Source organism: Rhinolophus ferrumequinum, chromosome 26 (genome assembly GCF_004115265.2).
Source record: "Rhinolophus ferrumequinum isolate MPI-CBG mRhiFer1 chromosome 26, mRhiFer1_v1.p, whole genome shotgun sequence".
In the NCBI taxonomy this organism is placed as follows: Eukaryota; Metazoa; Chordata; class Mammalia; order Chiroptera; family Rhinolophidae; genus Rhinolophus; species Rhinolophus ferrumequinum.
In genome coordinates, this window is record NC_046309.1 from 25,266,302 (window position 1) to 25,290,464 (window position 24,163).

At 39.6% G+C, this 24,163-nt stretch overlaps 1 protein-coding gene across 4 annotated transcripts in view; it reads left to right on the plus strand.

Moving 5' to 3' along the window:
* CTTNBP2 (cortactin binding protein 2) overlaps nucleotides 1-24,163 on the plus strand; it is a 135,456-nt gene that overhangs the window by 42,326 nt on the left and 68,967 nt on the right. For 3 of the 4 annotated variants that reach the window (XM_033099118.1, XM_033099116.1, XM_033099117.1), the window contains exons 3-4: nucleotides 8,791-9,015; nucleotides 18,029-19,682. In XM_033099118.1, coding sequence (XP_032955009.1) covers nucleotides 8,791-9,015; nucleotides 18,029-19,682 — 1,879 coding nt within the window. The remainder of the gene's footprint in view (nucleotides 1-8,790; nucleotides 9,016-18,028; nucleotides 19,683-24,163) is intronic. The other variant, XM_033099119.1, reaches the window with a different exon arrangement.

Below are 24,163 nucleotides of genomic sequence, written 5' to 3' on the forward strand. Positions count from 1 at the left end.
AATGGTTACCATTTGTCTTGGCCTGAACTCCCTTGGAGGAGACGCCACATTTCACTGTTTCATAATGTGCAGCACATGTTTACAGTATTCTATAATTTATTCTCTATTACAGACTCGTTAAGATACACTCCCCCTTCCCATTTTGCCCGCAAATACCCAGCCCAGTAAGAAGACAGGGACAGCTGGTTGCTGGAGGTAAACGGCCCGTATGTAGACCTTGCTGGATGAATTCTCATTGAACAAATGACGTCATGTAAAAAGGAAAGTCTAGCAGAAGCACAGATAGTTGCGCGTTTTTACCAATGTGAACCAACACAAACCGGCCTGTAATGAATGCTGGAGTTTGTATTATTAATAATACCCACCAACCTATGCACCACAGTTGATGGTTTATGAAGCATTTTTCACAGCTGTTCGGCTGTTCTTGCATCACATACAATGAAGGAAGACAAAATGGCATGATCGGAAATGGATTCTTACCCTGTTCCATCCAAAGGCACTTGTCCTGCTGAGATCTGCCTGTCCCTTGGTCAAGGTCAGCTCTTCCCCTCACCTTTTGCCCAGTGGGTCCCTGTGCCTCTAACTGAAGAGGAGCGAGGAGTGTCCGACCCATGGTTTGCACACCTGCAGCATATCCAAGGGGCTCATGCCTTCTCTACTGCAGACATTTGGTGCAGGTGCCCTCCATGGTCTCTGCTTTCTCCCAGAGTTGCCCTGTGATCTGTGCAGCGTCCTTTTCAGCAGCTGCAGCAGTTTTCTGGTTTGCTGTGGGGAGTTGCAGGACCTATACATTCTTTCAAGGACTTGGGAACATTTAATGGTGGTAAAATTACTGGCAAGGTTTGAATAAAGACTGCTTTCAAACCGTTGACATTCCTTTCCCCTTGATTGTTGTTGATAGCTAGTGAGTCATTTCAGCTGGTGGAAGGTGAGAATGTTAACATCTTTCTGTGTATGTTTGCCAGATGCCCGGCAGTTCTTGGGGTGGGTTAGTTACTCCTCAGTGACCAAGGTGGTGCCCTAGGGAGTTGGGAGGGTGTGGCACCAAGAACAGAATTCCATATCCATCAGTCTCTCTCCAGGTGTCCTGGGGACTTTTGTTTTTAACCAAGCCAACTTCCATTTCCTGCAGTTATAAAAGGGAGTGCATTTTAAGTTTTTAATCATCATCTCTGCCCAAAGAAATGATCTGTTATATTATCCCCAGTAGACAAGTAGACCCTGCCTTTATTTCGTTGTTTTCACTTTTTAAATTTATGCGTGGGGATGCTTATGTTAACACTGTTCCCACACCCACTACTGTTTCCATGTTTCTTTTCTTGAGTCATGAATAAGTAGGTATTTCTGGAATTATCATACTGGCGAACTATATTATTCCTGAAACATTGAAACATTGCAAGGACATTACCTTTCATTTTCTTGAGGTTTGTTTGTTTGGATAACTGCTTATATGTTCATTTTAGGCAAGATGTTTAATGATTTTTTTTTGTTTGTTTGTTTTTCTTGTTGTGAGTCAAAAGTTCTAGACGATTAAAGCCAAATGAGAAAAATGCTTCTGTGCAGTCATAATGTTGTGACTAAAATGCAAGTGGGGGAAGAAACCTGTTTGGGGATTTTTGGAACAGGAATTTGGCCCAGCACACGTGAGGGGGCGGTGCCTGCAGAATCCCTGCCAGCATGCTCAGTGCAGGACTGAATAGTCAGTCCCCACACGTGTCACTGCTCCTCTGGACACTATCGGACCACTCAACAAAAGTGTTAGTTTTCAAGCTCTTATTTTAAAATTAATGGTCAAATAAGTTTTTACTCTCTTTTTAATCTTTGGAAACCTATTTTCTGACAGATGTTCTACGTAGTCTCTTATCCAGGAGCTATTCATTTGCTGGTTCAATGTAATGTCAAAAACTGATACGTTTTTTGATGGGGTTGTTTAGTTTATTGGAAAATTCTGTCAGTTTACTCAGTGTCTGGAAAACTTATGAAACTTAACACAAAGAATCTGATTTAGAACTTCAACAAATGAGTGACTTGTGTACATTTGTTATTTTAAGGCTATAAATGGAATATTGACATGTTTATATCTAAATTCACCCTGAAAACTGAAAATCACATCCATGAATAAGGGCAAAGCTTGTAAAGTTAATGGCATAACAGTGTCTCCTTTCTCTGAATGTGGTACTTCAGGACATGTCATTTGATTTACATGAGAACTGATTTCATGATTGGAGTGTAGTATTGAAATAGGATTCTGTTGTATTTCGGTCTAAGTCTTTGCTTTTTGCTCTGTAACCCTTTTTAGAAAACTCTCAAAAGAATTTATGATTTATATTTTCTCTGTCCATGGCGTTCATATTCAGGTGTGTTTCTGTAACTGTTGGAGGCTGATGCGTTGCTCTCCGTCGTGGGCCTGTTGATTCTCTTTACTTCGTGTGTAGCATGTCATGAGTGCCCCTCAGTGTTTGGCCTTCCACCTGCACCGAGGGGGCCCTGGAATGATGGACCTGAGATGTACAGGGCTTTTCCCTTACAGCACGTGATGCAGCAGAGGAGACAGAATTGTTGTAAACGTGCGGACGCACACGTGAAAAGTCACCCAGCACACGGTACGCTTGATCACCTTCTCATCCTGGGAGCTCTGAATAACATGGAGACATGGACACTGGCGTCTGACTCCCAGCTTCCCATTTGTCTAACGAGATAACCTAAGGGATATAAAAACAGGCAAAAACGTACATGCTAGAAAGAGTCTCAACATTGTTAAAATGACAGTTGTCACTTCCTATATGTTCACAGTTGTCCAGGCACCCAGCTAAGTACTTTACATACACTATTTCATTAATCCTTCAAAACAACAACAAAACACTGAGTAAGTTACTTTGTCATCCTCATGGAACTGGTGAATACCTAGGGAGTGAGGTAATCAGCCCAAGTGGGGTGGCCGAGTCTGCATTCAGATCCATTTTGTCTGATCGCAAAGTCCGCTCACTCAGCTGTTTTACTACCTATGTCCTGAAAAACAAAGTTGTATCTGCTAGATGTAATGTCTATATGAGTATGACCAGACTGAGAGAGAAATGAGAACTGAATCACTTCCTGGGACTCTGGGGCTCTCCAAGGACACAGAACCGTAACTTGAAAAGAGACAGCCAACTCCTACCTTCTTGGATTTGGAGAGGTAAGAACAGACTGTGGGAGAGATAGGGCATTGTAGCTTGAAATCCCTCTGAGGACTGCGAAGGAGAATCACCAGAAAGCTGTCTGGGCATCAGGACCGCTCCCTGATATTCTGCCAGGACAGGGGATGGCACACATACGTCCTCTTACCTGGTGGGCAGACACAGCCCAAAGACTCTGTGTCCTTTACACACAAGGTGGAGGAAGGGGCTTGGGAAGGGGCCGCGGGAGCCTCACAGAGGGGCCCGTTTGCGTCAAAGGGGCTGTGGCTCTGCTTCCTCTCATTCCTCTCAGCTGAAAGGAGTATGTCTGCATCTGTCTGCCCACTGACTCCCCATATTAGAGAAGCGTTTTAATGGCAACCAGTTGGAGAGTAAGATATTCAGGGAGATTCTACCTGCTCTGCTTATGGATAAACACCAGCTATGGCTTAACTCCTACTGGTGCAAATATGGAGTAAACAGGAAAAAAGAAAAAAAAAAGGCCTGTGAAAGATTTTACAGCATAGAACAAGGAAGGTAACATAACACTTAAAATGCAAAGGAACAACCTACATCTGACAAAATTGTGAGAAACAAATTTTAGAAAGTAATTTTTAGATAGCATCTGTTTTGTGTCTTAAAATTCAAGGAAACAGGCTTTGAAATGAGACAATGGTGGGTAAGCCAGCTTGATGAGGAGAGAGCTGTCTGCAAGGCTGGGGCAAAAAAAGCAGAGAATGGAGCGTAGATCTTAGAGGCCGAGTGTGGAATGTGGCCTAGGTACACTTCTAGCCGTACAAACTTGGGTAAGCCCCTGGTCCTCTCAGTGCTTCAGTTTTGTTATCTATATTATGAGGCTAACGATACCTAATATGGTTGTCATGAAAATTTAAAATACACTATGAGAATGGAAGCATATATGAGGAGAAATAGTGAAAAATCAACACTATAAAAATATTGAATCCATGACAAATTTAAGGTCTCCCAGGACCCACAGGAAGAGATTAAAGTGATAAAGTAGAAAAGAAGATATATGTATGTGATGACAGAGGATGGAGATCCCCGAGGAGAGAAATTGATGTGTTTGAAGAAGACCAGAACAAATGGAATGGATGCTGCAACCAAAATGTAGCAGAATCTTTAGATTAAAAAGGCTACATGCTAGGACAATACCAGTGAACACTAAGAATAATCTTAAATGGTATTTATTAGTTTCAAGATTAGAAAATGAATTGATTTAATCAGGCAGAAAAAGCAGACAGCTTCCCTGAAAGGGAGAAAACTCAGCCTGGCCTCAGACTGACTTAGTCCTGTGTACTATTGAAAGCCAAAAGTAATGAAACAAGATTTAGTGTTGAAGGATGCCACCTAAGAATGTTTTCAGCCAGACGAGGTGGTGATCCTGTAGGAAGAAGGAAATAAAAATCATTCTTAGATTGGCAAAGATGTAAAATATTCCTAACCAAAAGTTGCTCGATAAAAATAAATGACCTAAAGATTTACCTACTAGTTAGAAATAAGCATAAAGATAAATAATGGTATAAAATTGCAAAGAGGAGCAAGAAATTGGTTATTTGTTCTTAACCTTGGCTGGGGCATCTTAGGACTTGCGGGGAGAGACTGACCGATGGAGCGTCGGGCCAATGCTGGGTTTGCAGTTACACAGATGATTCTGATGAGCAGCCAGGACCGAGAATTGCGTTAGCAATTTTAATCAAGATGAAATACGTACTATACACAGATAATTAGGAACGTGGGGATATTGCCAAAGATCCGTAAAAAGGATTCCTTTATTCTTACATTTATGCTAATTGATGTGAAAATGTAAGCCTTTTATAAGACATAAAAGCAAATATTAATAAGTGAAAAGATCATTTTCCAAAGGTAAGACTTAATTTTATGAAAATGTCTTCTTTCCTCAAATGTGTCGAATTTATACATAATTCCAATGAAAATCATAATTGCTTTCTTTTAGAAGTTAATAAAATAAATTTAAATGTCATCAAGAACAATGAGCTCGTAGCAAAGAACTTTGTAGAAACTGATATTGTGAAGGAAGTTTGTCTTTTTGGTTGGTAGCATTTAATAATACAAATTAAATAAAGCATTTGTACTGGCAAATTATGAATAGAGAGATAAAAGGAAACAGAATAGAAGATTAAAAACAATACCAGTATTATAGAGATAACACAATTAATGATGATAAACAGGACAATTTATCACAAAGACATAATTATAAATGTTATTTGACTAGTAACAGCCTCAAAATGTATGAAACAATAATTGACAGAATTGAAGGGAAAAATATACAATTTCATAATCATAGTAGATTTTCATACCTCTCTCAGTAGTTGACAAATAACTAGTAATTGATAGAAATAAAACAGTAAAAACAGAAAATATGAGTAACACTATCAACCACCTTAATTAATTGACATGTGTAGAATGTATTCAGTGATCTCAAAAGAATTAAATGAGAAATCAATAACAATAAGCCATTTAGGAAATCTCCAAATAACTGGAAATTTTTGAAAAAAAGTTATAATTCATATGTCAGACAAAATCACAAGGAACTTAGAAAATAATTTGAACTGAATCGCAGCAAATAAAGAGTCACTACTTCTACCCTTGAAAGAACCGAATGCATGTATCTTGTCCTTCATTATAAAGGTTAACGGGCATTTCATATTTGCAAAGCAAATCAATTGGCAATTTTTTGTTTATGATCATGTACACATATAATTATTTTCAGCAGAAAAAAATTTGCCCACATTCAATAATGTCACAGTGAGACTATCAGTCAAAGCTAGTAATTTTAAAATAAAACCAAACCAAACAACAAAAATACACACACACACACAAACTGTTTCACCCTAGTAAAAAATAGTATTAAATATTTTCTGACCATCAAATCTACATGAAGTGAAAATGATATATGTATTTACCTCCTATATTAAAACGAACATTAACCCATTTATAAAAAAAATCACTCTGATTTAAGAATAACTTGTGTGGTTAAGAAATGGCTTGAGTGTGTTACAAGTATTGTATGTCATAAAGTACGCTGCATAAACATCAGGCAGTTATAATTGGTTGCTAAAATGTAAGTTGTACCAGGGGACCTATAATGATAAATATTGGATACTAAAGTTAGGACAAAGATACAAAATTTTCAGAAGAAATTTTGAAATCTAATTTTGACTTTTAAGAAATCTCTTTCACCACATTGAGGGTATAAAAGAATTTAGCTGTTGGAGGTTAAAGAGAAAGGTTTGTATCAAAGAGCCCTTCTCAGGAAAGAACTGTGCTGTGAGCCCTGTCCATCCAGTTGTTTCTCCAAGTCAAGAGTAAAGGGCTTGAAGGAGACAATTGAACACCTTTTAGGTTTCTCCTGAAGGTCTTAGTGGAGAGGTTCGGTGGAGGTGGGAATGACAAGCTGGCACCCTGTGGAAATGGCAGAATGGTGGTTGCAGCAGTCATCTTGTAGTCCAAGAGTTTGTGTATTTGAAGATGAGTGTTTCCTGTAGACTGGGCTGTGGGCATCGGAGAGTGGGAATAAGATTGATGCAGGTGCTGTTCAGTGGAGAAGTCTGGACAACATGGAACCTCAGCCCACAAAAACTGGATTCTAGATGATGTATAAGGAGTGTATGTAAGACTAGCTTCATGGGCGTGCAATGTATGCATTTGCAAAGGGCCGTGCACTTAGAAGGGCTCCGTGCTTGGTTAAATGGTGTGCTGTCACTGGCTTGAAATTCGGAATACATTTTTTAACAAAGAGCCTTATGTTTTCATTTTTTACTGGACTCCACAGCTTATGTAGTCTGTCCTAAATTTATGACCTACATTGAGCAAACTATAGATGAAGGGGCCTCAGCAGTGGGAGAGGGGGTGGCTCTCTAAAGTCACCAAGCACTTTATGGGAAAAGAGTAGGCTTCACATGTTTGCCACACTCGGTGAGGTGAGGTTAGTGTAGCCACAGACCCAGTCAGGTGGAATGTTCCTGCTCCCCTCGTCTCCGTCCGTCCATCTCCAGTCCATTCCAACCCAGAGAGGACTGAAACAGCTTAGAAAGGGGGGAAATATTTAGATAAACAGAGAGAGGTTTTCACAAACACTCCATAAGCTGCAGCAGAGCCCAGCTGGGGAGGGAAGCTGTCATACCACTGAAGGTGGGTGTTCTAATAGCCAAAGGAGGGCTGTTTTCTGTCTTACAGTCAAATAAATGGACTTGTATTAGATAAAAGTAATTAGAAAAACCATGGGGCTTTTCCAGGTTTGCATATGGGGTGGGCGATGAACTACTACACTGAATAAAAAGTATTAGAAAGGTGAGGGACAAAATGAAATTGCTTTTGAAATTACATCCAAAGTGATACTTACTCAGTGTATTGATTACATAATTGAATTTGAAGACTCTAGAAATGTCGAAAGATTTTTGACTCAAACCATGCTGACTTTTAAGTTTCAAGTGATGTCCTGAAAGCTAGCTTAAATTTAATGGTGAAATTGGAGTTTTTGTAAATAGCATTTCTTAATTGAATTTGGTATTAGGAAAAGAAATGTTAGATTTTCCCATCCGTCATTTGCTCTTGTGTTTACCTAGTTGTTGGCTTGCTGACTGTGGTCTAAAAATGGAAAAGTTTAGTTGTTCGATGTAGTTACTTTTAAAGTGAGGAAATGTGTGTAATATATCTTTAGGAATCGCGCTTAACATTTAGGACAATTAAGCTTGATTTATTATGAAGCATTTTCGTTTTTCCACTGGCAGTGACATAGAATAATTTTTTTTCTAGTGGCTCTTCCAAATGACCTGAGTTAGGAAAATGTTGCTAATTTTCAATATATTTCTACTGCTGTTTTCCATTTTATGCAAAGACTGTTGCAGGCTAATTATAGAAAATCTCTTTTAGCGCCATGTTCGATGTGCAATTAACTTTGACGCAGATGGGCTGACATTTAGAGTAAAATGAGGTTACGTTCTTCCCTGGGATTCTGTGAACTATATTTTAATGCCCTTTAATGATGAGATATTTGTGCCTTCTTAAATTTTCTGGAGGTTTTTGTTTTTTTGTTTGTTTTTTTGTAGTTGGTCAAACTTCACAAACTGTGAATGTTGTAAATTTTTGACTAAAAAATGTCATGAAGTATCTTCTTTATAAATTCTTGCTATACAAAACTTTTAGGAGATTTATGTTTTGTGACTTACCTTGGTAAGTATTATATGAAACGTAAGTTCTATTAACAGATACAATTTTATTTTTGAACTTTTGCTAAAACTTAATTGTTAATCTGCCCTGTCTGATTTTACTTTAAATTAGAAAACACTGCACCTAAAATTCAGATCCTTGAAGGAGTGAGCATCATGGGAAAAAGTATTTGTGTCATTTATAATTTAAAAGACAATGTTCTTAAAAGAAGAAAATTTGAAAGTAGACCAAATGGCAAGCCAGGCTAGTCAGGGATGGGGGTCACATTGCCCTGACCTCTGGCTCACCACCGGACATCATTTGTAAGCCATTACTCACAACAGTTGTGGATCCATTTGGAAAAGCAATCAGAAAACCTTCTCATAAATTTCTTTCTGTCTATTTTCATTTCTTTTTTAAGTGCATTCCTCTGATTTTGTTCTAGGCTCGCAGAAAGGAGGTATTTATCCAGGAACGGTACGGAAGATTTAATTTAAATGACCCATTCTTGGCACTGCAGAGAGACTATGAAGCAGGGGCCGGTGATAAAGAGAAGAAGCCAGTTTGCGCCAACCCCCTCTCCATCCTTGAAGCAGTCATGGCACACTGCAGAAAAATGCAAGAAAGGATGTCCACACAGCTGGCTGCTGCTGAGAGCAGACAAAAAAAGGTATTGAGACTTCCCAACAGTCGTTTTCCCCATAACACAGGGTAGAATGCAGAGACCGTCTCTGAGGTTATCCTTTGTTTTGTTTTGTTTTTAAATTACCGTTTATTGTGGGTTACAATGGTTGGTAAAGTTACATAGGTTTCAGGTGTACAATTCTGTAATACATCATCTATATATCACATTGTGTGCTCACCACCCAGAGTCAGTTCTCTTTCCATTACTATATATTTGATCTCGTTTACCCTTTGTTTTTAAATACTGGATTTTCAAGAAGCATTGGGGTAAGTACTTAGAAATGCAAAATGCTGAGAGATTCCAGTGACCCTTTTCAAATGTAACTCAAAATTTAAAAAACTCTAAACCATAAAAGAAGTAGGAAAAAAAATTGTTTCCCATAATGGTGACTTTGAGGCTTTCTTTAAAAATACAGATTTTTTTTTTCCTTGGGGACTTCTCTTTTCTAGTGCCATAAGACTGCGACGTGGGTGATCCAGTGATGCAACCAGACTCTGACGTATGGTGGCATCCCCAACTTACTTTATCCAGCTTCTGTCACAAATAGTTCTTTGAAATGAAAAAATGTTTACATTATATCTTTGGAAAATGAAAATAGCGTAAGGAGAATAGAATGAAAGTTGGCCGGGTATATGCAATCTCACTACATGTCGTTTCGAAGTCCTGGTTAGTCTCCAGCGCGCCTCTGTTTTCTGATAGCTGCGTCTGCAGCAGACCTCCAGGCTCCTGCTCACATGTGTTTCATTTAAACCAGCCTCCACCCCTCTCCTTACCTCCCCACCCCCACACACGTATTTGTTGCATGTGAGTACATGCTTCAAAGAGTCCTGAGTGATAAAAGCTTACTAATATCAGCCATGTGGAAATAGAAGTTAAATTTAAATATTTTCCTTCCAAAAGTCTGCCAAGACTACTGATTCCCTTTATTAGAAAAGAGACTGAGAAAATCAGAGAAGCAAATAATGTCTAGTGTAATTAGAATTAAAAGCAATATGTTCTCTCGACCATTATCAAAGCATAAATTAAAATGTTTCTATTTGTCCTTTTCAGAGGATTCATTATAACTTACATGTAACACCTGCTTGACAATTAACCTGAATGTACTGCACTCTAAATATTTGTGATACTGTCATTTAATGTGTGTCTTTTCTCTGTAATTATATCTTTGCATTAACATACATATGTCAGCGTTCTGCTAATGAGTGGCGAATAAAAGCAGACTTTTACATCAATATGTCACATGATAGAAAACTAAGCACTGGGTAAACTAGTAAAGAAGAAAGGTTAGCGGGCTTTCCATGGATGAGAGGCAGAATCGAACAGTTTTACTCTGGACATTGTAAACCATCTATGAATCCCTGTAAATAACCACTGAGGTCTCCGGAGATTGTCAAAAGTCCCCACGAACCACTTAAGCAAGAGCCAGTGTATTTCAGCTGATGTCACTGAGATCATTTGTATTTTCTTGGATGAGACACATTTTAATTATGTTTTTAACATGTCAAGTGAGCTATTTTATAATAAAGTATTCTGTTGGGTTTTGTGCTGCATTATCAAAAAAATCGAGAAAATATTTTGTTTTCATTGTAGTTTTCACTTAATATATAAAAATGCATGCGTTCCTAAATTTTACTTCAGTTTTGCCTTTCATCTATCATTTGTCTTGTAGGAGAAAAAGAAGAAACTCATTTCGAGTCGAATCAAAGATTTTATTATCTGGCTGATTTTTTTTTTCTAATCAACTTACATCCTGTTTGTTCTAAATGACTGGGTCATTTCCAACCTGGCTGGGACTGAAAGGAAATTGTTTCTGTCCTATGGGTCCTGAGAGGCTAATATGAAATGAGCCATTGATCTGTCTCTCATGTATAACGGGGATACAGGAGTCCTTTACGGCCAAATTCATTGGCTGTGTGGTCTCAGTGAAGGATCACTCTGATACGCAGTGCTACCTTGTGTCCCTAAAGGATATTTTGTTCCTGTAGATTGTAGCAAGTGACAAGAGTCGCAGTTTGTACTCTTATCCTGAATCTTACAAGGAAAATATCACATCAGCTGATAAGACCAGAAACACCAAAGTCATCTTTTTAGCAACAAAATTACCTGTCCTTTAGTCCGGAAAGTAAATATTTAAACCACACATCTTCAATTCCTTTATATATAGAATAACTTGCCGCTTTAGAAATCTAAAACCAGTAAGACAAAAAAAAAAAAAAACAACAACAAAAAAAGCCCCATTATTTACAATGAGTCCAGCTCTTTAAATCAGTGCCAGAGCAGAAGTCGGGAAAAGCAAATGCCCCGTTATTTACACAGCTCTTGGGTGATTCTAATGTCTGGACTTGAATGCTGCTTTGGTTGGCCTCTCCAGGTGGGAGAAGAGGCTCTGTGCTCATTCATTCGTTGGTTCCTGCTGAGACTACTAATAGGAGGGTTAACTGTTTGGTAGTTTGTGTGCCAGGAAAATTTGGGCAAGAGTCAATTTGGCAAATGGACTGAGCCCTCAAAGCCACTTTGAATAAGCTAATGAGTAATCATCTTGGGCAACTTTGCCTCCAGTCAATGATTCCCAGTTTAGAGCCCGTAACCTAGGGTGGAGAGCTATTTGGGTTTTTATTACTTATCTTATACATCATCTGTTAGTAGAGTTTCTAGCCTAATTTATTTTCAACCATTTTATTCATACTTTGAAAATTTAATCTCTAACCCTGAAATAGGAAACATCTTTTAATTTGAGCAGAGTCTTTAAAAGTAAGAAGCCAAGATGAAAATTAGGAAATTCAGAAGGGAGCAGTTTTACGTTTTTTTATTTTTTCCACCCATGAAAAAACTGAAAGTAGCTCTGTGTGTTGGCTATAGCTTCTTCTAGGGGGCAGCTTAGCATAATGGTGTCAGTTGCATGGCAATAGATGCATCAGGCAGGATTATTAGTTGTGAGCAAGTGAAGCCAGTATTTGTTGAGTTCAGCAGAAAAGGCAATTATTGGTTGACTTACAGCATGGTAGAGCGTGGCTGGGACAGCTAGGGGACCAGCTCTTAGCAGGCAGCATCACTCACAGATGCGCACTGTGGATCTTGTCTGTAGCGGATGGTGCTTCTGCTCATGTGAGCTGGATCTGGGGCAGGCCTGCTGACCCACTGCACACTGCCTGCCATCTCCGCTCTGGGTCTGGCGTGGTGCCTCCCGGCCCCGCTTCTTTGCACCCCCCATTTCCTGGTTGAGGCCTGAGAGCAGGTAATGTGACTGACCTAGCTTCTCCCCGCCCCCTCTCCTCAGACACAGGAAGACCCGGGGAGCCCCTGTCAGACATATTTCACTGTTTTAGGGGAGAGTCATAGAGTGGAGAATTCTCCTAACATACGAAGGAGTTTCAGGTGTTAGACAACCAAAGAAATGACAAATATGCCAGAAAAGAACAATCAAATTGCTTGTTTTGTTTATTTCATATGCCTTTTTGTTCCTGTTACAGCAAATTGTACTGTTTTGCCATTTGTATTCAGTGCTCTCTACTTCATTCTGTAATGGTTACTTTATAACATGTAAGTGTAACTTAATTTTAAGTTGCTTTCTAGACGTTCATTCCAGGATAACATGGTAGAGAACCATCTGAAAAAACATTTTTAGGAGGAATATTTAGGATCTTTTGTACATGAGTGATTGTTTTCAGCTCATTCCTGAGTCTTTTTGTATAACTCATCGTTGCATTTCAGCGTGCATTCTGACTCCCCGGGAGGACGGCCAAGTGCGGAGGGGAAGCCGGAGAGTGAGGTCCGGGGGCTCTGAGCAGAGAGCAAGAGCAGAGCGGTCTGTGCCTCGTCCACGCTCTTGCCTTCACTTTCTTAAAATTCTAGATCAAGAGGAAGGGACAGATGAGAACTGCAGAGCCCAAACTGCTGACTGGTAGTTCTAGCCCCGATGAAGAAAAATAAAGATCTTTTAATATGTCTTATTGTTATGTATTTGTTTACCAGGATTGAGCAGGTGGGCAGGGGGACCAGGTGGGAAAGAGGACACGAATGTGGTGAGTGTTAAAGGATATGAGGAAGCGATAATGAACATAGTTAAATGTCCGGAGAGTCTTCTGTGGTTGTGACAGTCGTGCACTCTGCTTTCCCATTTGACAAGTGACCATAATTGCTTCCCTCATTAAATTAGAACTAATTGCCTTTACATTACTGCTCTGCTCCCACCTATCCAGTTTCCGGTTCATTCTGTTAAAACAGTTGTTTGGTGCCTCTTCATTCATGGCTTCTAGTCTAGGTGCTATTCTTGGAGCAGCCACCCACTTTCCCCAGGGAAGCTGTTCTTCTAAGTTCTTCCACACAATCCACTGCTTGTTGCAAAATGGTTTGGAGATGCTGCTCCATGCAAAATTCCCTCTCAGCCACTACTTGAAAGTGGTTTTGAGTAGATACAAATTGGATAACAACACAACAAAGTCAGCTGGAACTCAGTGGTCTGTGTACACAGCAGACTGTGATTCCTGTGTAATTGTAGGACTGTGTGGCTGAGCTGGGAGTCTCCAAACTTACCCCTACACATTAGGTCCACAGATTTTGGTATGTCATGTTTTTATCTTCGTTTATCCCAAAATATACTCTAATTTCCTTTGTGATTTCTTCTTAATCCTTTGTACTATTTAGAAGTATATTGTTTGAATTTGGGGGTGTTCTTAACATCTTACTGTGGTTTATATATAATTTAATTCTGTGGTCAGAGGACATATTCTGTAAGATTTTAGTCCTTTGTAATTTCTGGTGGTTTTTTATAGCTCAGGAAGTACATCTGAAGACTGAATCTTCTGTATACTTAGAGTATTCTGTTCCATAATATCAGTCAGGCCATGGGGTTTGCATAGTGTTATTAAGATCTACTATATTCATGCTGATTTTTCAATCTAGATTTTTGCATGAGAGAAGATTGTTATCATAGATTTGTCTATTTCTCCCTTTATTTCTGTCAGTTTTTGCTTCACATATTGTAGAGATATTGTTTCAGCCATCATTTATATTATAGTTTCTCTGTATTTAATGTATTTTTTTCCCCATCTGGCTATTTTTAAGATTTTTTCTTATCTTTATTTTTAGCAGTTTTGCTATGATGTGCCCAGGTATGGTTTTCTTTGTATTTATCCTGCTTTGGGATTGCTGAGCTTCCTGAATTTAAGTTTGTTTACCAAATTTGTAAAATTTTTGGCTATTTATTCTTTTAATATATTTTCTTCGCCATTTTCTCTCTCTTCTCTTTTTGGAACTTCACTTGCATGGAATTTAGACCACTTAATATTGTCCTACGGGTCATTGGGGTGCTGTTCACGTTTGTCAATCTTTTTTTTTTTTTTATGTTTTTCAAATTGGATACTTCCTTTTGCTCTATTTTCAAATTCATTGTCCTTTTTATTCTCTCAGATATGCTATGAAGCTCATTCAGTGAACTCAGCTTTCATTTTAGATATTATGCTTTCTAGTTCTAAATTATCCATTTGATTCTTTTTTTCTAATTTCCATTTCTATGCCAAGATTTCTTTTTTGTTCAACCATTGTGACCATATCTCCTTTGAAAATGGCTGCTCTAAGGTCCTTGCCTGCTACTTCCAACATGGATCATCTTGTATCCAGTTTATATTTGGGCACATTTCTCTTGACAGTGGGTCACTTTTCAAAATAAATTTCTTTGCCTGTCTAGTAATTTTTTTGTTGTATACTAGACATGGATATTATGGAGACTCTAGATTCTGTTAGCTTCTAGAGAATGTATTTTGTTCTATTATAGTAAGCAGTTTACTTGGTTAGATTCATACTCCACACTCTGTCTCTTTGCAGCTGGCAAAAGCTAAAAGTATTTGATCAGTTCTTTCATCCACTGAGCTCTACCTCTGTCATTTGGTGTGGAGTCTCCCCATGAATGTGTAATTCAAAAGACAACCAAAGATCCTAGTGGAGTTGATCGAGCAGCCTCGGTTCCATCCTCTGACTCCTCAGGCCAGTATAAGGTGTGCTTAAGCTCCTGCTGCTAGTGCTCTCAAGACAGAGAGCTGCCCTCAGCTGAAAAGCCATAGAAGGACAAATTTCATCCAGTGCAGTTGGCTCTCCTCCAATGGGAGGGTATACTTCTCATTTCTCCTACTTTTATTGCTCTCCAGAGCCTTAAAATATTTTTTTTTTCTTTCAAGGGTTTATAATTATTGTCTGCAGGAGAGGTAGTCTAATAAAAGTTATTTCACCATTACTGGTAGTGGAACTTCCTCTGATGTACTTTATAATTTTTCAATTATAACTGCTATCTAACTTATGAAAACATCTATCAATATGTTTAATATGGTCAATTCTCCAGATCCTAGTTTCCCTGTAAATATATGTCTTCAGAGGATAACCATTGTGCAAAAGGGACACATTTTTAAATAGCACCAATAGTTACATTATAAATTGAAAACATTTTTTAGGGCCAGGCACGATGGTGCATGTTTACATGTGTTGCCTCATTTAATCCTATAGAGTAATCATCAGTATTGCTGTATTGTGTGGAAAACGGAACCAAACAGAACTGATCTTCAGAAGAGAACTTACCAAAGTCACATGATTAAGAAGTTTGGGATCAGAACTTAGTACTACATCTCTTACTCCTTCCAGCACAAAAATTTTATCTCTGGCCCAGAATGGTCACAGATTTTTTGTTTTCAATATAAAAAATTATTTTTTAAGTATGGGAGTATGTTTCTATATGGATTGGAAGGAGCTTGTAGAGAGGGGGATATTTAATATTTATAAAGAGCAATGTGATAAGTAATGAAGTAAGTAGCAGAGGCGATGGGAGAAAATAAAGTTAATTGCTAAAGAAAATCTAACCTTCAACAGATGGAAACCTTTCTTCCTTAGAGTGAAGGGAAGCACATATGGATTGGTGTGGCTATAAAAAAGCTTAATGCAGGAGACAGGATTTAGAAGGAGTGAGTTGGTCTGAATTTTCCTGTTAAGCGTCTGTCAGGGTAGACTGAGAGTCAGTCAAGTGACCATTGGATGAAGTTTTGGGGAGAGTAGCAGAGGTTTAAATATGCCCTGAAGTCAATTGTGGAAGAAGATAAACAGAGTTGGGGAGAGTAATTGATGATTTGGGCTCAGATCTCAATTGAATTTGGAGCCATGTTTTGTAGGTTGCATCAATTATGTGGTTTCCTCTGTGCTCTGCTCTCTGTGGTGAGATTGAAAAAGACTCATGTTAGTCTGAAATAGGAGCTATAAGGCACGAGTGAAGGAAGGACAAAGATGCAAAAAAATATGGCTGCTTTTATAGTATTAGGTTGGTGCAAAAGTAATTGCTGTTTTTGCAATTTTTTTTAACCTTTTAAACCACAATTACTTTTGCACCAACCTAATAGTATATAGTTTTTTATATCAATATCTGAGATTAGTTATTCTCCTGTTGGAAGTGTGTCTTCAATTTGATTCTGAAGTGTAAGATGAAAGTTATCATTTAAAAAGTAAAGTGTTATGACTCATAGTGAAGATATACTATGGACAAAATGTGTAATGTGGTGAGAAAAGCTTGGGACAAGTGGAGCCCTGAATGAGTGTCATGATTCTGACACTGATTAAGTGTCAGATAACATCAGGAAAATCACTGACTTGGCTTCTAGTTAGTTGTTTTGTACAATGAAGGTAGCCCTTAAAGTTCCACAACACATCTTTTTTCCACCTTCACAGGTAAATTATGAAACTCATATTTTTTAAATAAGCTGAAAATTGACCCAGTTTCTGCTTTTTTCTACATTGCTATGAGAATTGGTGGGGGGTCGCTAATACAAAATATATTTAAAATTTTCTTACTCTTTGTGTAGGCCTTCCTTATCAATCTATTATTTGATGCATTTAGAAGAGTTAAATTGCTCTAACTATTAATAAGTTAAATTTTCCATGAGTTATCAGATGAATAATATACATAGTAAATGACAGCACTATTGTTCCTCAAATCTCACCTAATCTACTTATGAAGCCACTCCCCCAATTTTTATATAGTAGCATAGAGTGTAGATGTGTCAACAGTTGTTTTTAATGATTCTTAGGGAATTGTCTATATTCCTGATCACCTATTTATAGGACCTGCTACAGTGCAATTCAACAACTTCTTCAAAGCCGGAAGTACCCACAGTAAATGAATATGTCTGATTCCTATCTGGGCAGTGAGCTACTACTTTCTCCTTTTGGTCACTGCTTTGCACAGGATCCCTAAGCCCACACGTGAAAGTGTGTGGTGGAATTCTAGGCAGAGAGAACAGCAAGGTCAAAGACCCCAAGGCAGAACCATGTTCAAGAATATTCAGGAAACTCCAGGGAAGCCAATGTCGTGGGAGTGAAGTGAGCAACTGAGACTGAAGTAGGACGTGAGGCTAGACTTTGGGTTCGCTGACATTGATTATAACATATTTCTTTGGCTCTTTATAGTTTTCAAAGGACTTTCATATATGATTTTATGTGATTTCTGTAGCAACACATCATAAGCTTGAAGTTAAAAAAATACTAAGTAATACAATTAGCAAATGTAGTAGCTTAGAATTTAACTTAAGTCTGCTGTTCATTGGCACTTTTCATTATACTGTACCTCAAAGATTAGCTAGTAATTTTAGAACATTAAACCTTAAAAAAATCAGTTCCCTGACAGAGCTCTACTTTTACAAAAATAGAACTTTCTAAACTCTGTGCTGTGGTTTGAAGCATGAGATTATTGTCCTCCTTTTCTGTAGTTAACTTTAATAGATTTTTTAAATTCTCTATTGATTTAACTTAGATACTTTTTGTAAAACCATTTGCATCTACATTCTCATTTTAATGAGTCTAAAATGTCATCTTTCCTATCACAACACATTTTGGAAATGTGTCATTTTCGCTAACCCAAACCATGTAATTGTTAGAAGATTAATAAAAACCTCCCAAGAAGCACACACTTCTCTGGCGTTGAGAATTCTCTGCATATTAACGGGGCTGTCCTGTGCATTTCTTTCAGCTGGAGATGGAAAAGCTGCAGCTGCAAGCTCTTGAGTTAGAGCACAAGAAGCTGGCTGCCCGCCTGGAGGAGGAGCGAGGCAAGAACAAGCACGTGGTACTGATGCTCGTCAAGGAGTGCAAACAGCTCTCAGGCAGGGTCATCGAGGAGGCCCAGAAGCTGGAAGACGTCATGGCCAAACTGGATGAGGAGAAGAAGAAGACGAGTGCGTTAGAAGAGGAGCTTTCCACCGAGAAACGAAGAAGCACCGACATGGAAGCTCAGATGGAAAAACAGCTCTCTGAGTTTGACACCGAACGGGAGCAGCTTCGTGCCAAGCTGCACCGAGAAGAAGCACACACCACAGACCTCAAAGAGGAGATAGACAAGATGAAGAAGATGATTGAGCAGCTGAAAAGGGGAAGTGACAGTAAACCAAGCCTCTCTCTCCCCCGGAAGACAAAAGATAGGCGTTTGGTCTCCATATCTGTAGGAACAGAAGGACCTATGACGAGGTCTGTTGCTTGCCAGACAGACCCAGTGATAGAAAGCACTGATCATGTGAAGAAGTTGCCTTTGACTGTGCCTGTAAAGCCTTCCACAGGGAGCCCCCTAGTTTCTGCAAATGCAAAAGGGAATGCATGCACCAGTGCTGCCTTGGTCAGGCCAGGTATTGACAGGCAGGCTTCCCATGGTGACTTGATTGGCTCCTCTCTGCCCACTGTCCCACCTCCAAGTGCAACCAGAGTTGAGGAAAATGGACCGAGCACTGACTCAGCACCAGATTTAACCAATAGCACACCCCCCGTTCCCAGTAGCACTGCCCCTCCCGCCATGCAAACGCCGGGCGCAGCTCCCCAGAGCCACTCACAAGCTCCACTGCACAGTTTACATTCACCGAGTGCCAATGCGTCTCTGCATCCAGGTTTAAACCCGCGAATCCAAGCAGCTAGGTTTAGATTCCAGGGCAATGCTAATGACCCAGACCAAAATGGAAATACTACCCAAAGCCCTCCATCCAGAGATGTCTCTCCTACAAGTCGTGACAACCTAGTGGCCAAACAGCTAGCTCGGAATACTGTGACCCAAGCACTGTCAAGATTTACAGGCCCTCCAGCAGGAGCACCCCCAAGGCACGGAGTGCCCCCCTCGGGGGACGTTGGCACCTACCCTCCCGTTGGTCGGACCAGTGTCAAGACTCCCGGTGTGGCACGAGTTGACCGAGGAAACCCTCCTCCTATCCCGCCAAAAAAGCCAGGGCTGTCCCAAGCTCCTTCTCCACCCCACCCCCAACTCAAGGTCGTTATGGATAGCAGCAGGGCCCCCAGTGCAGGGGCCAAAGTGGATAACAAAACTGTGGCTTCGCCTCCTTCCAGTTTGCCCCCAGGGAACAGGGTCATAAATGAGGAGAACCTCCCCAAACCAACCACCCCTCAGCTGCCACCAAAACCATCCATAGATTTAACTGTGGCACCGGCAGGCTGTGCTGTGTCAGCCCTGGCCACGTCTCAGGTGGGTGCCTGGCCTGCTGAAACCCCGGGACTGAACCAACCTGCATGTTCAGAACGTTCCCTTGTCATTCCCACCACCATTGCCTTTTGCTCTTCCATAAACCCTGTTAGTGCCTCATCCTGTAGAGCAGGTGCCTCAGACAGCCTCCTGGTAACAGCATCAGGTAAAGGGATCGTCATGTTATACCCTTTTGTTAAGAATGTGGCCTGTCCTCTCACTTGCCTTCATTTCCTTCACATTGCTTTGAGACCATTATTTTTTTTTTAATTTGATAATTTTTTTTCTACTTGTTTCCTCTCTCTCTCTCTCTTTTTTCTTTCTTTTTTTTTTTTTTGTATTTTTCTTTAAAGTCTCCAGGGTATGGTGATTCATCTTGCGGTCTTGTTATGCTAAGTGCTTTCTTCTTTTAAAATAACCTGAAAGTAGGGGTTTGGAGCACATGGAGACCATTAATGTTGAGGGACGAAAGTGTTGCCATGAGAAGAAAGACTGCTTCTTATTAAATATTTACCTCCCGAGACTTCAGTGCCAGTGGATCATCACCCAGCAGTGTATGTCAGTTCTGTCCTTTCTGAGACGACATGAAAACAATCCCTTCAAGCCGTTACTAATGTGACAGTCTGCCTTGGATTATCAGATTGATTAGATTTGTTCTGTAGTTGGTATGTTCTAAGTTTTAGTATCCGTTTGGGATTAACTTGTTACCTCAGATACAGTGTGTATATTTATAAACCTCTGGTTTAAGTGCGGTTTATTTCAAAAGCGGTTTCCTCGGAGTTGTCTGTCGGCTTCCAACACCTGAGCATGGATGGGTGGCAGGGAGCTACGTGAGAGGTGTGTTGCAGATGGGGTTGTGAAGCCCCCAGATCTGGGCCTCTGAACAAGGTCACTGAGACCTGCACTGTCCGCTTTGTTGCCCAGCCCTAGAGGAAGCAGTGTTTTCCTATTGACGTGACTGGATTATTTCTTCACTGAGTACATGAGGCTCCGAGATATTGTAATGTAATAGTTCTGTTGGAACTTTGGATCTTAGTGGTTAGCAGAGACTATTTGTTCTAATGAGAGGAAACTTTAAGAATTAAAGGAAAGTTTGAGTAATGTTTTATTGAAAATTTAGGGAGAAGAGTGAGAATAAGAAAAACAGGTGACACTGTACTTGATAATTATCAGGTGAAGAGAGCAGGACACCAGGACTTACTTATCCAGGAGTAAGCCGTCTCCTTGGAAGTAAGCTCCATGAGGGGCTAGCTTCATATTTGAAGGGGCAAAATGGGGAAATGGAAACAGCCTGGCCATTGACGTCAGTCAGATCTGTGTTGGAATCTAGGCTCTGCCATTTACAGCTTTGTGTTTTGGATGAGCAAGTTTTCTTGAGCAAGTTTTTTCATCCTTCATATGGAATTTATGCTACTGATATGGGGGAGGGTGATTATTAGGAGGCTTTATTATCACATGTGCAAAGAGCAGAGTACTGAGCTTAGAGCAGCATGAGTGATGAATAAAGAGAGGTGACATTACTGCTTCCGTGACATTGTTGCCTAAAGCATTTTTGAAAATTTGCTCTATAATTGACTTCAATCTTACTGTGTGATGTCTTTACAGACATTCAGCCTTCCGTATTTCTTATCCAAAATGCTATTCCTGAGCAGGACAGCTCTTCTCCTGGCCTGAAATGCTGCCTGTTTCCCACAAGTTAAACCCACCTTCAAAGGGTGAAATTTTATAACCGTTCAGGAGAATACGAGAACGTGCTGTACGGTCATAAGGCAGTTGCAGAGCAGAAGTTCCAGCAACGTGTGGAGTGGTGGGGTGTTGTTGACGTAAATGCACAGCCCATGAGACAGAAAACGCTTCCTGGGATATATAAATTTTGTCAGTGTTTTAAAAACACACAGCCGTCTTTGCTTTGGACCTTGATGCTTTACCTGTGTGTGGCCTCACTCCTTGCTGTTCTGCAGGGTTTGGCTGCAAGTGGCCTTCGGAAAAGCTTTAAAACCAGGACCCATGACTGAGGAACATGTTGTCAGCAGTGTTTTAAGTTAACCTTTAAAGACGGAGAATTCCGAGCCCATTGTACTGGGGGTGCCAAAAAAAATGTGTATACATGACTTGTATTCATCTTTTGTTATCAGTGTATATTGAGTATTGCAATTTTAATAGCTTTTTCCTTTCTTAAAATATGTAGACATCTTTTTGGCACCTTCTATGTATTCACCAGAATGACTTGCTTAGGATGCAGTGAAATTGTGGATAGAGGAGCCATCTGAAAAATGCCCTTGGCCTGTGTCTAGAGAGCAGAGAATAAATAGTGGAACCAAAGACGTACCGTGTTTCCCCGAAAATAAGACCTAACTGGAAAATAAGCCCTAGCATGATTTTTCAGGATGATATCCCCGAACATAAGCCCTAATGCGTCTTTTGGAGCAAAACTTAATATGAGACCCAGTCTTATTTTCGGGGAAACACGGTAGCAGCCACAAAACGTACCTGAAACTGTTTCCTCATTTCTGTTCTCTGATTTTGTCATTGGCCCAGAACATTCTCAGAACTGCAGGATTATCTTTGGTGGGATAACAGGTTTCTGTGTCATTTGATTAGAAGATGTGGCTTATTAGGAGGAAATGGAGGCTGCGGAGGTTTAGTTATTCAGCAAGCATTTACTGAACATCTAGTCGAGTCAGGGAATGGAAACGTTACCACAGTTACGTAACAGGGTGCATAACTCCACCATGGCTGGAGGTCAACTTAAACTTCCCGAACAAGATACAGCATTTCAGCTGTTTTCCACTTACATTGTCCCTGTTTCTGCCTCCACACGCATCACAACTAGGAAGCACCAGGTCTCCCTACATCCTGCTTCTCTAGGTCATGAGCTCATTGAAAGGTATCGATCTAAACAGCCACTAATGCCACTGTGGTTGGTAGTTCAGGGCATGGGGGTAGAGCACGTCTGCCAAATACCTGGGGGGTATCTGTTCCAGTTTCAGTGACGAAAGGAGCAGTAGGCCGACTGTGCCTACTGCCCATTTCTGCCCCTTTCTAGGCATCACCCTAGAGAGCAAATTCTCTCTGAGCCATTAGCTTCTCTGTCTGAAAATGAAAGCATTGAACCAAAAAAAGTAATAATAGTTCCAAACCAAAAGGATTAATCTAGCTCATTGAAGTTTTCAAACAGTTCACTACCTCTCCTTCCTTGGAGAACCACTAGATCCTATAATCTTTCAAACTCTAAAATTCTGTTTCAGTGTCAGCGTCTACCTGTGATAAACAGTTAGCAATAAAGCACTGACAAGGTCAAAGGACAAAAGATACTATTTAAATGACTTGTGTTGTAAATTAATCTAACTCTAACTCAATACCAATTTTTGGTAAATGGCCAAATGCTAAATTTTTAAATAACATTTTAAGTTCTAAATAAGTTAGATTTTCTTGTTCCTCATGAACGTGTCAAATGAACACATTTAATTGTTAGGTGAATAGAATCCTAAACCAGAAAACACCCCAGACCACTGAGTTTCCATACCCTTGGAATTTTTTCCTGTTTTTTTTTTTTTTAAATTTCATACATTTTACTTAATTTGGTTCAGGCTTTTTTCCTTATTTAAACAAGCATTTAAAAAATTCTTCTCCATGTCTGATTGGCTTAAAGGCTAAATCAGAAAAACAGATTGATCTGAGCTATGACGCTAACCTTCTCCACACTCTGAAGCTGATGCCAGAAGCTGTTCTCATTTCTTCCTTCTGCCGCTGCATGTTCTGTCTGTTCCCTTCATCACTGCGTGTGCTGTGAGATGCTCACCTTTACTGATGTTTGCATGTGACACTGGAGAGCTGAGTGACCTTTTTCTAACATCATGATGTAGCTGTATGACTACAGGTCTGTTCTATCATAACCAGTCAACTAAATATTGTCATTTTATCATTGTTGGCAATTTTAAATGAATAATAAATTCTCATGGTAAAGTTTTCTTTTTCCTGTTCTTATAGGAGGATTTATTAAAATAACTTAAGTTTATCTGTCTGTGCTAGAAAAAATTGGAAATGATAGTGGAGACAAAAAAATTATTTAAATTTTAAGAATACTTGGCATTTGTAAAGCATTTTTCTTTGTGAAAGATTTTTTTAAATATATTGCAAGCCTCTAAGAAAATAAGGAAATTGATATATATTCCTCTGTAGTTTTGTGTAACAGAGAATTATAAGACTTTTGAGTGGTCTAAATATTGAGAAAATTTTTGAATAAAATATTTTATCTTTTAGATAGCTTTGCATTAGAAATAAGGTTTCCCAGCAAATTATATCCATAACTGAACAATTCCATATAAAGCAGTTAAAAATATATTTAAATTGTTCCCCAAGGCCCACAATTGTATTGAAAAAAGAAAAATGAAAAGAAACCCCAGAAGAATAGCAGGACATTTAATATATACCCGTTGATATTCTTGAAAGGGTATTAAGAACCAGGAGCCCTTGGATGAAATGGAGGGAAAGAGAGAGAGATAGAGGGAGATGGTGTGGGAAGGGAGGGAGGGAGAGAGAAAGAAAGGGAAGGGAAGAAGGAAGGAAGGAAAGAAGGAAGAAAAGAAAGAAGGAAGGGAAGGGGAAAGGAAAGAAAGGAAAAAGGAAAGGAGAAGGAAGAGAAGG